General features: G+C 35.3%; 1 protein-coding gene across 1 annotated transcript; it reads right to left on the reverse strand.

The window, feature by feature from the left end:
- Window positions 1-1814: 1814 nt before the first annotated feature.
- LOC111510919 (prostaglandin reductase 1) lies at window positions 1815-11620 on the reverse strand. Its single transcript, XM_023166892.2, has 6 exons — window positions 11450-11620; window positions 11263-11365; window positions 6957-7124; window positions 6038-6311; window positions 4652-4754; window positions 1815-2179 (listed from the first exon to the last, which is right to left on the reverse strand). Exons 1-6 carry the CDS (start codon window positions 11553-11555, stop codon window positions 1950-1952), a joined length of 984 nt encoding a protein of 327 aa, XP_023022660.1. The 5' UTR covers window positions 11556-11620; the 3' UTR covers window positions 1815-1949.
- Between the last annotated feature and the right edge of the window lie 1955 nt (window positions 11621-13575).

Consider the following 13575-nt stretch of genomic DNA (forward strand, 5'->3'; position numbering starts at 1 on the left):
AAAATGTAAATCCTGGAATTTTCAGACCAACACTAATTTATAGATCGATCATATGAACTAAAATACATCAACAAATTAGTCCAAATTATAAAAACTGGATATGAAATACGCTTTCAAATCTGCTCCTACGGGTGTTGGGCAACCCAAAAGACAAGATTTATTCAAGCAGCACTTCATTGTGGGATTTTCACTGAATAGTTTTTAGAAAATGCAACACGTGTTTCGCTATACAATAGCTTCTTCAGGCATGTCTATACTAGACTTGCAAGAATCACCTCTATCGAGAAATATGGAGAATCTCTGGTCATGGCCTTAGAAATATTCCAAGTATTGCATTGCACCAAAGACCTCTTAGAAAGTTTTCTGTCTTTGAATTGATATCAGTATATTCAGTGGTTGGCAGGGGTATCTCAGGGTTCTATTCGTGAATGAACCCCTTCACATAGATTATCCACAACACATAGCTCAGCTGATAACAGTACTCTCCAAACTGAAAACAAACTATACCCTAGCAGGTCAGCTAACAAGCTCAGATGATGATTTACCCAAACTAGAAGTTATGCTTGACCGTAGCTAATGTATCGTCAGATATGGCTCATCTAGGTAGGTTATTGCAACTAGTTGGGAATGCTTCATCTTGATTATATATATTATATGGCCCACCCTACTGAAATGTCTTTAGAATGCCTTTATGGCATAGATGATATTCGAGAAGATGGTCCACAGGTACGATTCCAGAGCTACATGTTTCAACTTACATTACAACAGATTATCTGAAAGAATCAAGGGAGCCTTCTGACTGATGGATACAGGTAGTACCATTCGGCGCCATTTTGGAATACCACCCTGAAATGCTTTACAGGAGACCCACTTTTCAAGCCACATAGTAGTGTTGTTTACCTTCCTGACGGTAGTCTCTATCAGACTGATGTCTAGTTACACACTGGATTGAATCGGATCACCATCGGATCACTGGATCACAATGGTTTGTCATCCAAGGGGCTTATTCTTCAGAAGGAAATTTGTAGGCTTCGGCAAAAGAACACATTCTAGGTGTCTGCGTTAGAACTGGTTGAATTTTTAGAGTTTGACAGGGTTTCACTCTCACCATCTGATCTCGAAGTTCACTTATCACATGAAGTTATCGGATCTGGTAAAATTGGCCAAATTTTAATGGACGTGAGCCACAACAAATACACTCGAGCTGCAGTTCAGAGTCGAATAATCCCACTCATTTCAGACTCACCTACCCATGTAACCTTCATACTGTCTGGACAACCAAAGTTGTACCATCAATTACTCTGAACGAGATTGAGAGAAGCAATCAATTAAATTTGTCGAAAAGGACGCGATCAGTCAGTCAATGTTTGGAAGTCTTCTTCAGAAGTGTTATTTGTCACTTCAATTCTGTTTCTTAAGGTGATCAGTGATCACCTCAAGGTGATTGACCAACATAAAAAACGGATTTTGGTATGAAGATATTATGGAAAACGACAATAATCGGGTAACCTATTGAAGCCAATTCATGAAGAATCAAGAATAATGGAAATGTGCAGCATATGTGATGGATTTAATATCAACTACATATTCTTTCACGTTGTTGACTATTTTCTACATATCTGCCCAATCAGCAACGGTTAGATATGAAAGTTGGTTCTTTTAGTTGATCCATACAAAACTTATGAAAGCTGATAGGTTAAATGAATTGAACATGTTACGATCATATCCTGAAATATAATGGGAGCCAAAATTCAACTCAACTAATCAAATTCTTGTCTTTGTCTATTCTATGTTCTACAGAATGAAAACGAAAATGTTACTCGAAAATATTTAATTCTGAAATGCCTTTGGTAACGATAACCAACAATGAACACCTTCACTTCTGTATAAAACCTCTCGAGTTCATAATTTGCAATCTACTGCCGTGTATCAAAATGCAACAGCCACATCTACACTTTGACAAGAGCTTTTCCCACATTACCACCATTTAACATATCATAAAAAGCTTTGAACATATTTTCGAAACCATTAGTGATGGTTTCCTGATACTTTAGTTTGCCTTGCTCGATCCATTCAAGGTTTTGTTTTATTGCTTCCATTCGTCTTTCGTTCCATCTGGAAACAATGAATCCCTCCATTCTGAGTTGACGAAAGGTCACTGGAAACTGGATGATAACATCTAAAATCAATTAAAATACAGTCAACGGTTGAATATATCGAACGTAGTGAGTTTCTTTCAGGTAGCTTTATTCGAAGATATTCTAGATATTCCAAAGAATTGACAAAAAAAATGAATCAGAAATGAGCCATTTTTCCAAACACTACTGAATATTGGTTCAATTCATCCCCTGAAGACGCCTACTTGGTTGGCGAAACACATATCGAAAATAGTATTTCAGTTCTGTGTTTGGAAAAAGTGCTTGTTTTGGATTTATTCTTCATCAGAGGTTCCATTTTCATTTTTGATTTGAAAAAATCAACGAGTAAAAATCAAGCAATGTGATTAAGTCATAAAGAAAGAAAACCAAACGATCATTTATGAAGAGACAAAAGTAAAATCATGAATCAGAAATGAAAAAATTACCCTAGGATTTTGAAATTGAATTTATTATTTTAATGACATTTATTTTCATCGATAAATGAAACATCTGGTGTCTTTTGTCCATTACGACATTGAAAATTAGTATTCATGATAATATTCCAGTGATGACTAATGCATTGTGTTCAAACTATGTTGGATGGCATTTTTATTTCGAATCAAGTACTCATAATTTCTTGAATGGATAGACTGAACGTGTTGATCAATATTTAGTCATCGCAGTCAACGCACTGATATTGTCTACCGCCGTTGCAAACGAAACTTCTGGAGGTTCGTGTTTCATTCGACCACGGTTTACCAGTTTGGGTTTTACTCATTTCAATCACGACTCCAGCCGCGAAAGCCTATGCTCTTATATTCTTATAATATGTAGGCTATTTCTTCAACCTCATTTTGACTCAAGTAATATAGCAACAGGAGTTCTATGACATTCTTTATGGAAAACAAGGTCCGAGCCTCGTCTCTGCCAGATGTCCATCATGTGTGAACTAGACCTTAGCCTACAAAGTCCCCTACAGAATACCCCCACTCCTTCACTTTTGCCGTCAGTAGACCAGTATTTACTTATGGAGCTAAACTTTTCGCAATTTTCATGACATTCGACCGGAATCTTGGGGACAAAACGCTTTTTGAGTCCCTACGACACTCATTTCATTCTGCATCGATTACATGTTTCTCTCTCCCTCACTCTCTGAAACATACCTACCTCGAGTTGGGCATTCCACAAGGTTCCGATCGGATGTCATGAAAATTGCAAAAAGTTTAGCTCCATAAAAAAATACATGGGATTTTGGGCCAGGACCAACCTTGTTCATCTACTGGTTTGAATTTCCCGCTGTACGTGCGGCGGCTTCTGATTGGTTGACTGAATGACGGCAAAAGTGGAGGAGTGGGGATGTTTTGTAGAGGGCTTTGAAGGCTAAGGCCCAGTTCACACATAATGGACGTTTGGCAGCGGCCTGAGATCCGAAAATCACCAGAATAAACCTGCTCAAATGTGCACTTGTTTTTCCATACGGAATGTCACAGAAATTTTGTAGCTATATTACGTTTGATCTTCGGTGCCGAAAGGTGTTCTTTACAGCAATAACATCACCGTACAGGTCGTTTTACTACAGTCTTTTAATAGACTGTGATGTGATGGTATTTCGCATTCTGATTCGCCACCTGTATTCTTGCCTAGATTTGGCTGGTAGGTGGACTGGTAAATTACATAGAGTTGTTAATCTGAAATGTGGGCATCATTGCTCGCGTGAAAGTAAACTTCCAATGTTCTCCAAGCAAACCCATATTATTTTCGAAAAAAAAACAGTATGTCCACTTCTGGACAACATTTTGTTTTTGTGTCTTGAAAGCCCTCATGTTTATAAGAATTCGTAAAGCCCCATATGTCTTGGTGGTGGCCTAAAACCTCCAGAAGTTTGTTTAGTAGCATCTGGTAGAGTGGTGAATCTATAGGCAATATTTAATCCCTGTAGGTTACCTGGTAAACCTTTAGTTCGTGACTGACAGTAACAATAAATGACGTATTCAGGAAAAACCGCTAGCACAAGTTTCGCGAATGAATATTTCATTGCCTTTGAAATTTAATTAACCATCATACTGTTACTCTTTTCAATTGGATATGTTGAAAAGTTTTTCCGTGTGAGTTGATATCCTGTAAACATGATGTTTAGAGTTGTGTTTTCGAATGTATATTTGAAAATGAATCTGATTTCAACATGAAAAAATAATATATAAGGAACTTATATGAACAATTCATTTCCTGAACTATTTTTGTATCATCTTTGGCAAAATGTATAACAATTCCGTATCAAGCGAGTTAAAATACGTATTGCTAAATTAAAAACAGTGTTTGAATGGTATGGTGGAAAAGCAAGGGTTGTATTCAATTTTGAAAAACCATTGAAGCGTTCAGTTAGAGTCAGTGTTTTATGTATGATGAGAATAATGAGTTATCTTTTTTCTCTGCGTATTCACCAATGATTCACATGAAAATGTTCTTCAATATTTCTCTAGAATCACAAATTTTTGTATCGAAAAAATCGTTACCTTGTTTTTCTCCTTCGTTATATCCAGATATAGCTCCACAAACTGCGATACGGCCAAAGTGGTTCATTTGGTAGATTACTGTTGAACTAATATCACCTCCAACCTGCCAATGTAATCAAAATATCACCATAATATTTGTATAAAAAAAAGTTAAACTTCCAAAATAAACAAGAAAGCCATTAGTTTCTGAATTTCATGAAGATGTGTCGATCATACATAGACGTTACTTGTGTTATGTGTTCAAAATATGTTCAAAATATGTTTTTTTTCCGTTAACCAACTACCGCACCCCTATGAACGATAACCCTCAGAAGTCGAAACTTGTGCGAGCTAAGGACTAATGAGGTCTTACGTTTTAACGTGTGATTCCTAACACGGGTTGGACGATAGCAAGTGAATTGAGTGTTCAGCCTCAGGCTTGAACCATCGACTCACACATCAGTCGATTGACTGAGTGAACAAAGCACCCACGTCGAACCGCCCGGTGATCAACTTTCTTTCATATTTTGAGCGGTTTTGTTATATTATGAATATACCGAAAAAACTTCCCCTAGAACGGTGAAAATAATGAAATGTATTAGTAAGATGTGTCAAATATTTAGAGATTCAGATTGCCAAAATCAGCACGAGTCACAAATTCAGTAACATTTTTGAACTAGACGAGATCCGAATCATCAGTATACGATTGTATTTCCTTTTTATAAACCACATATACATATTGTTGTTAATCATGCCCTAAAGTAAAAAACGCTGGCCACCACTGGTAGCGATAAACCAAATGTGACGTAGCTGAGAGCGCGCGTATGTATGATGTTCGCTGCCGCTCTAGATGTAGCGACTTCGATGGAATTCCGGCAAAGTTTTTACCGCCTTCGATTACGATATATAAACGCCAGCTACGAGCATATCGATACAGTTAAGTAGAAGTCACAGTGTGGTACGCGAAGCGATCTAGTGAGGCGTTAGACATTTGAATGATATTTGAATGTGACCTAGCTGAGAGCGCGCGTATGATGTTCGCTGCCGCTCTAGATGTAGCGAGAATAATGCTACCAACTTTGATGGAATTCTGGCGAACTTCTTACCGCCTTCGATTACGATATATAAACGCCAGCTACGAGCATACCGATACAGTTGAGTAGAAGTTACAATGCGGTACGCGATCCAGTGAGGCGTTAGACATTTGAATAATAGTTGAAGTTTTAGTTACAGTGTTTGTTGTATTTAAAATGAAATAGAGTTAAGTTTGATTATTGTCCAGTGTAATCAATTATTGGTCAATCCACGGGGGAAAACGTAACAATATCAATGACGATGATGAAAAATTATTTTTCATAAAACATTCATACTGAATCTCGTTTACCGACTTTTAAGAACAACACTTACGTTATCAAAGTAACAGTCTATTCCATTTGGTGCAACTTCAGGTAAAACTTTCTCTAAATCTGTTGTTTTGTAATTTATGAAATGATCGAAGCCAAGTTCGTCTACCAGCCATTTTCCCTTTTCATCTGATCCAGTTATTCCTATTACTGTACAACCTTTGATTTTTGCTATTTGGCCAACGTGACTTCCAACAGCTCCCGCTGCTCCTGAAACCACAACTGTTTCACCTTTCTTCGGTTTACATATCTCAAGGAATCCAAAATATGCAGTTGCTCTAAAATAAAATAAATTTGCTGAATAACTAAAAAATTACTGCATAATTTACTGAAATTCAGATTTTAGTATCAGAATAATATTGATTGATTGGCAATTTACTTTTCTATTTACCAAGGAGACAATGATAATGGTGATAATAATATATGATAACCCTTTCATATGTTCAACGTTTACTCAGAAGAAAACGTCAAGTATTACATATTTAATCAAGTACCAACTAGAGTCATGGAATTTTTCTACCTTTTTTGTTGGATCTCTGATATGAAATAACTTGGTTTCATGACTTCATTTCCTTCATTATTTCTGTTCCTATCACACTTTTCGAAAAAATATGATGAAATCTCAGAGAATGTGTATGAAATGTAATATCTTCTGTGGTTTTGAAGATATTCGATGTGAAAATGTTTAACAAAAGTGTTTTCGCTTCTTATTTCATATATTAATTTATCATTTTGTCTTATAGTAATTGATAATGATTCTCCAGAACCCTGAATAATATTTTAGTCCATCAGCACATAATTTCTCTGGAAATCCCATTACTTCATCTTTGAATAATGAAGTGATCAAGGTATAACTACTGATCACAAACATTTTTTTTTTGATAATGAGAATTATTCGAGTATAAAGGAATGTGCTATCTCACCCAGTCATGCCCAACACTCCAAGTCCAAGCGACAGCGGTAATTTCCCGAAATCTGGTAATATCATTGGTTCACCAAGTTTTCCATCGGAAATAGTATGAGTTCTCCATCCAAAGTTACCTATTACATATTTCCCAATAGGATATTTGGAATTTTTGCTCTCAGTTATTCTGAAAATGAATATTCAACTTGAGTGGCCACTTTCTCACATACACTGAAGATATATGTACAGAGAGGGCCAAATTTAACGAGGACCTCCTGTTTTCAAATTTTATGACAAACTTGATGGCGAAAACCACATATTGATATTTATCATAGTTTTTGAGTTAAGGCATATTTTTCGTAAATGTGTATATTCAAAAAGTTACTGTAACTTTTTTTCTATCAAAAATTAATTGTTCCTATGAAGACATTTCCGGAGCACTTTTTCACTTGGAATTCATTGGTGTGAAAAACTCATTTTATCACACTTAATATTTTGCTAGTCATTTTTGGAATACAGAACTTTTAAGTTTTTTCATGTAGACTTTGAAACGCACCTTCGATCAAGTAGGCTTTGGGGACGATGCGGTGATAAAACAGAATGCAAATCTTCACTGGTAGCTGTCAAATTTTTATTTGAGCAGTAAAGCCTCTCTTCAATTAGTGCCAAGTTCCTTGGCACCTTTATAGACAGCAAGTTATCATGGGAACCACACATTGACCACATCTGCAAGCTGCTTAATAAAGCTCATTTTGCCATTTTACAGCTAAAAGACACAATTGCCGAACAGGGTCTTTTGAGTGTGTACTATGCATTAGCTTATTCACATATTTCATTGAATATATTAACCTGGGGACGATCGAGTCATTTACAGTGCGTCTTTATTGCTCAGAAAAGATTACTGAGACTGATTTTCAATATGAATCGCTTAGATAGCTGTAAAGAAACGATTATAAATAATAATATTTTTACGGCACTTAGTATTTACATCTATAAATGTCTGGTGTACGCGAAAACTAATATACTTTCTTTTAATACCTCTGCGGAAAGGCACATGTACGATACACGACAAAAAATTATTGTCGATACCTGGGCATGAAACAGCTGCATTTAAAAACTCTGTATACTATAACTGTATTATTTTATTTAACTGTGTTCCTTTGCCTATCAAAGAAATGAAGTTATCTTCATTTAAACATGAAATAAAAAAATATTCCATACTGAATGCTTTTAATAGTATAGATGAGTTTATTAATAGAAATAAATGACCTGTCAAAGTGAAAACAGGAGGAATCTTAATCATTTCCTCATTGTGTAAATTTTTTGTGTAGTGTAAATTTTTTGTTTTGTCCCATATACTCTGTTTTTTTGTGAATTTGACAAGTACAAGTTATATTATACAATTATATAAAGTGTTAAAATGTGATGATTCAGTTTTTAATCCGTCTTTATTTATTTTGTTTCATGACTCTATAGTATTTAAGTGACGTGCCAAATGTACACTATCGTATCAAATATTAGTAAATATTCTATTCTATTCTATTCTATTCTATTCTATTCTATTCTATTCTATTCTATTCTATTCTATTCTATTCTATTCTATTCTATTCTATTCTATTCTATTCTATTCTATTCTATTCTATTCTATTCTATTCTATTCTATTCTATTCTATTCTATTCTATTCTATTCTATTCTATTCTATTCTATTCTATTCTATTCTATTCTATTCTATTCTATTCTATTCTATTCTATTCTATTCTATTCTATTCTATTCTATTCTATTCTATTCTATTCTATTCTATTCTATTCTATTCTATTCTATTCTATTCTATTCTATTCTATTCTATTCTATTCTATTCTATTCTATTCTATTCTATTCTATTCTATTCTATTCTATTCTATTCTATTCTATTCTATTCTATTCTATTCTATTCTATTCTATTCTATTCTATTCTATTCTATTCTATTCTATTCTATTCTATTCTATTCTATTCTATTCTATTCTATTCTATTCTATTCTATTCTATTCTATTCTATTCTATTCTATTCTATTCTATTCTATTCTATTCTATTCTATTCTATTCTATTCTATTCTATTCTATTCTATTCTATTCTATTCTATTCTATTCTATTCTATTCTATTCTATTCTATTCTATTCTATTCTATTCTATTCTATTCCATTCCATTCTATTCCATTCCATTCCATTCCATTCCATTCCATTCCATTCCATTCCATTCCATTCCATTCCATTCCATTCCATTCCATTCTATTCTATTCTATTCTATTCTATTCTATTATTCTATTCTATCCTATCCTATCCTATCCTATCCTATCCTATCCTATCCTATCCTATCCTATCCTATCCTATCCTATCCTATCCTATCCTATCCTATCCTATCCTATCCTATCCTATCCTATCCTATCCTATCCTATCCTATCCTATCCTATCCTATCCTACCTATCCTATCCTATCCTATCCTATCCTATCCTATCCTATCCTATTCTATTCTATTCTATTTTATTCTAACCTAATCGATGGTGGTCAATTCGAAAAGACAAGGCCGAAATTATGTGAATCAAATAGGGATGAGGAGTTCGAAGAAATAGTCGTTCTGGAAGGATTTTGAAAAAACACAAATTCAAGCCATACAGAACCAGAAGAGTTCGTCAACTTAGACCATGAAATTTTAAACGCTGCATGGCTTTTTGCCAGTGGTTCCTGGAAAGCTGTAACCGAGTGCATGATTTTTTGTTAAATTCTATTTGGACACACGAAGCTAAGGTGAGCAGTACCGGCATTTTCAACCGCTACAATTCTTATACTTGGGCACTACAAAATTGTCATTCTATTGTGGAGCAGAGAAGTCAAGAAAGATTTGAATTTATTGTGTGGGCAGGTGTTTTCAGGGGTAGAATTACTGGGTATATCCATTCATTATATCATTCTCACATCTCAGAGGTGTTTAGAAATTTCAAGGCAAAATAATGAATGACAGAAAACAGAAATTGCCAGTAATGAAGCTCAGAACAATATTTTTCCAAAATGACGGTGATTCGTGTACCAACACTGCAATTGTAACGAATTTTTTGACTGCAAATTTTGGTAATACTTGAATAGCCAACTAAAGGCCCAACCCTTTGCCGGCCAGGTCACCGGACCTAACGCCTATGGACTTTTACCTCTGGAACAGGTTGAAAGATTTTATTACTGAATTGTCAACTAATTCTAGATACGAATTGAAAGCGGCAGTGATGCAAAGTTTTGCTTCTCTCACTTCTATTGAACTGATTAATTCGGTAAAAAATGTTTAGGAGAAGTGTCGCCTGTGTGTAGGAGTAGGTGGAAGACATTTCCAACACCTTCTCTGAAACAATATGTCTCATTGTTTTTTACAAACAATTAGATATATTGATTTATTGGGATTTATTAGTAGTCAATATAGTATAAATTGTTATCAGTTTTATTGATACTATGCGTTTTAATTATTGCTGTGAAAAGCTTACGCAACATTTGATAGCTACTACTGAACACTTTTTTTCTGTTTTATCGCCGCGTCGCGTCGTCCAAAGCTTACTTGATCAAAGTATGCGTTTCATAGTCTACATGAAAAAAATTAAAAGCTCTGTATTTCAAAGTTCTTTCTACCAAAATATCAAGTGTGCTACATTTCTGGAAAGGTTATTTCAAGCTCTATTGATAAATATATGAATATATAGGATGTTTCATTAAAACAGTTTTCTATCAATAACTATTGATATCACATTTTATAAAATAGGTTTTTTACACCATTGCATTCTACGCAAAAAGTGCTTTGGAAATGTTTTCATAGAAATGGGAAATTTTTGACAGGAAAAACTTTTCGAAAATCCACAATTTCGAAAAACATGCTGTAACTCAAAAACGATAAAAGATATGGATATGCGGTTTTCACCACTAAGTTTGTCATAAAATTTGACTTTCAGACACAACCATAAATTTGAAAAAAATCTGTTAGAAATCAGTTTTTCCGTTAATTAGCTGTCGCCCCCATACGAAAGACACCTCTCAGAAGTTGAAAAACTAGTGCGAGCGATTCCTAACAGGGCTGCAGAATCATCCCAGCTTCAACCAGATGAATTCTCTCGAGAAAAATATCTGGTCGAGGCGGGAATCGAACCCACGGCCTCTCGATCGTGAGTCGGGTGCACTACCACCGCAGCCAATTCCACAACTACTATCTACTTTGAAATAGGAGTTTCCTTTCAGAATTTTCCAATTTGGCCCACTTTGTACAGTGGTTGTTTGGACATTTTCAAATTCTTACATGATCATTCATACTCACCTAGCAATTTGTGATCCCATGAACGTAGATCCTATTGGTAAAGCACGAGAATATGGTCGCATGTAAGGATCAACACTGAGATAAACTGCTTCAGCTAAAAATTCTATAAAAAAATTGAAGTTAAAGGGCGCGTATAATTGATTGTCAAAATTTCAAGTACATTGAAAAAATGTTTCTGTGAACTCACCGCCATCATTAGGTATTGGCAAGTCTTCTTTTTCAAGTTTAAAATCGCTTTCTTTGGGAAAACCATCAAAATGTTTCTGAAAAACAAATTTATGTGCTACAGCCATAATTTTGTCAGAAAATAATAATTGTATTGATAACGTTGCGTAGCGGTTGATGTGATTTATAATTTATAAGCTTATCTCTGATTTCGGCAAATACGTGTTTCGATTTAAATATCTTATCATTAAGGTGAAAGATAGCTTAGAATCAACAAATGGTATAATTGATCTATTGAACAATCGAAAAGAACCTTCAAGGCGGTAAAATCATTAGGATAACGAACATACATTATGATACAGATCCTTTGATGTGAATAATAATAATAATAATATCAGTACTAGGTTAGGTTAGGTCTGAAGTGAGTGGGTCTATTTAACCCTCAACCGCAACCCGCAAGGGTTTATTGTAGCTAACACCTATTCACACTCGACCAAATAAACTCAGCTTCTTAACGAAGCTGATAAGTTTGTATGGTGAGTGGTCCTTCAGGTCTAAAAAACTGATTCGGTCCCCAGTGGGGCAGGCACAAAGTAAATGCTCTGCTGTTTTATAATTTTCCAAACAGAGGCGACACACACTGTCTTCCGAATGTTCAAGTCTCTGCATATGATGCATATAATGTTTCAAATGACAGTGTCCTGTAAGAAGGCCTTTTAGACATCGTGGTTCATCCCTCCTGTAGTACAACAACAACAACACTTTGATATCAAGCTTCGAAGGGTGAATAAACGCTTTGGAGTCAGCCAATCTTCGAAGATTCTGCCAGAAGATTCTTGCCATTCAGGTGTTCAATGTTTGTTTGGCAAAGCCTAAAGCGATGCCAATGACAGGTTCTGGTCCGATGAAGCTGCTTGCAGCACCATCCTTTGCAAGGAAGTCAGCAGCTTCATTTTCTTTCAGGCCAGTATGGCTAGGAATCCAGACCAGAGGCAGTCTGTTGAGTTTTCCTATCGAGGAGAGTCGTTTTTGGCAATTTGCTACCAATTCAGACGTTGCTCGGTAGTACTAAGATGGATGTTTTGTTTATTGGAGTCCTTGAAGATGCCCTTTTCACTTAGCCGGACAAGGCTCACTGTGATTGCTTAGGGGACATGATTCTCAGACCCAATGATCACTGAACTTACGGTCTGAGAAGTGGTCATTGGTTGATAATACTAAGAAATCAAATAATTGAAGAAAAAACACAAAAGGCCATATTCCTGTGTATGGTTGTTCAAACAATTGATATATGTATTACAAATCATGACAGTTCGAAAATTCTGGTTGAATAAAAAATCACAAATGAAACAAAAGTAGAGTTTTTGTTGAGAAAGTAGAGCCCTTTCAAAATTTCAGTTGGTGTTTATTTTGGGTAATGAAGTTTAGTAAACCAAAGTTTCGGTAGCATTGAGTTACACCGAAAGAAATAACGGTCGATAATTGAAATCAGCGAATGAATGTTATTTATGGTGTCGGGCAAATTGAGAGAACAGACGGAAAACAACAATCAACAGCTACGAGTATATCACAACATTATATTCCTAATGAAACAATTTCAATGATTCCACCCCAATGTATCCTGATGGAATTTGTACTGAAACGAAGGGCAGAAATGTAACACTCGTCGAGAAACTTTATTACTCATTCCTTTTATCATTGGAATTTTCAAATTTTCGACTGAAAGTAATTAGAGCAGAATAATGAGGCGCGTGTGTTTTCTTTGATGTAAATGAATCAGCGTCGTATCATTGATATACAATAAAACAATATTCAGGTTTTTTTTAAGGACAAAACACAAGCACTACAGGAAAATCCTGAAGGCGCTCTCAGAGCGGTGCCTGTGTGAAAGTAGTGACTCACATTAGATTTTAATCGCTTGTTATTGAATCCATTTGTAAAAACGTTCTCAGAAGAAGGTCTGATCTGAGCTTCATGAAGCATCAAAAGTTGCTGAGGTGTGTACAGTTTTCTGGTTCTGAATAGTGTTCCAAGCTTTTGAAAAGTAGCCTTTGCAATTCCAGCGACATGATTGTGCCAAAACATATTGGTGTCCATTTTAACCCCCAACAAACTTATCGAAGCAGAAAGCGGAATTGTCTGACTTGA

Source organism: Leptinotarsa decemlineata, unplaced genomic scaffold (genome assembly GCF_025532065.1).
Source record: "Leptinotarsa decemlineata unplaced genomic scaffold, Ldec_3_MD MMD2_tig00000035_RagTag_RagTag, whole genome shotgun sequence".
NCBI classification, from domain to species: domain Eukaryota; kingdom Metazoa; phylum Arthropoda; class Insecta; order Coleoptera; family Chrysomelidae; genus Leptinotarsa; species Leptinotarsa decemlineata.

Bases quoted from the DNA above. Each gene is read 5' to 3' on its own strand.
- LOC111510919 (XM_023166892.2), bottom strand. From the start codon at position 11,555: ATGGCTGTAGCACATAAATTTGTTTTTCAGAAACATTTTGATGGTTTT. The intron at 11,366-11,449 runs GTGAGTTCACAG...ATTTTTTTATAG, and splicing joins GCCAATACCTAATGATGGCG to AATTTTTAGCTGAAGCAGTT. The intron at 4,755-6,037 runs GTAAGTGTTGTT...TTACATTGGCAG, and splicing joins TAGACTGTTACTTTGATAAC to GTTGGAGGTGATATTAGTTC.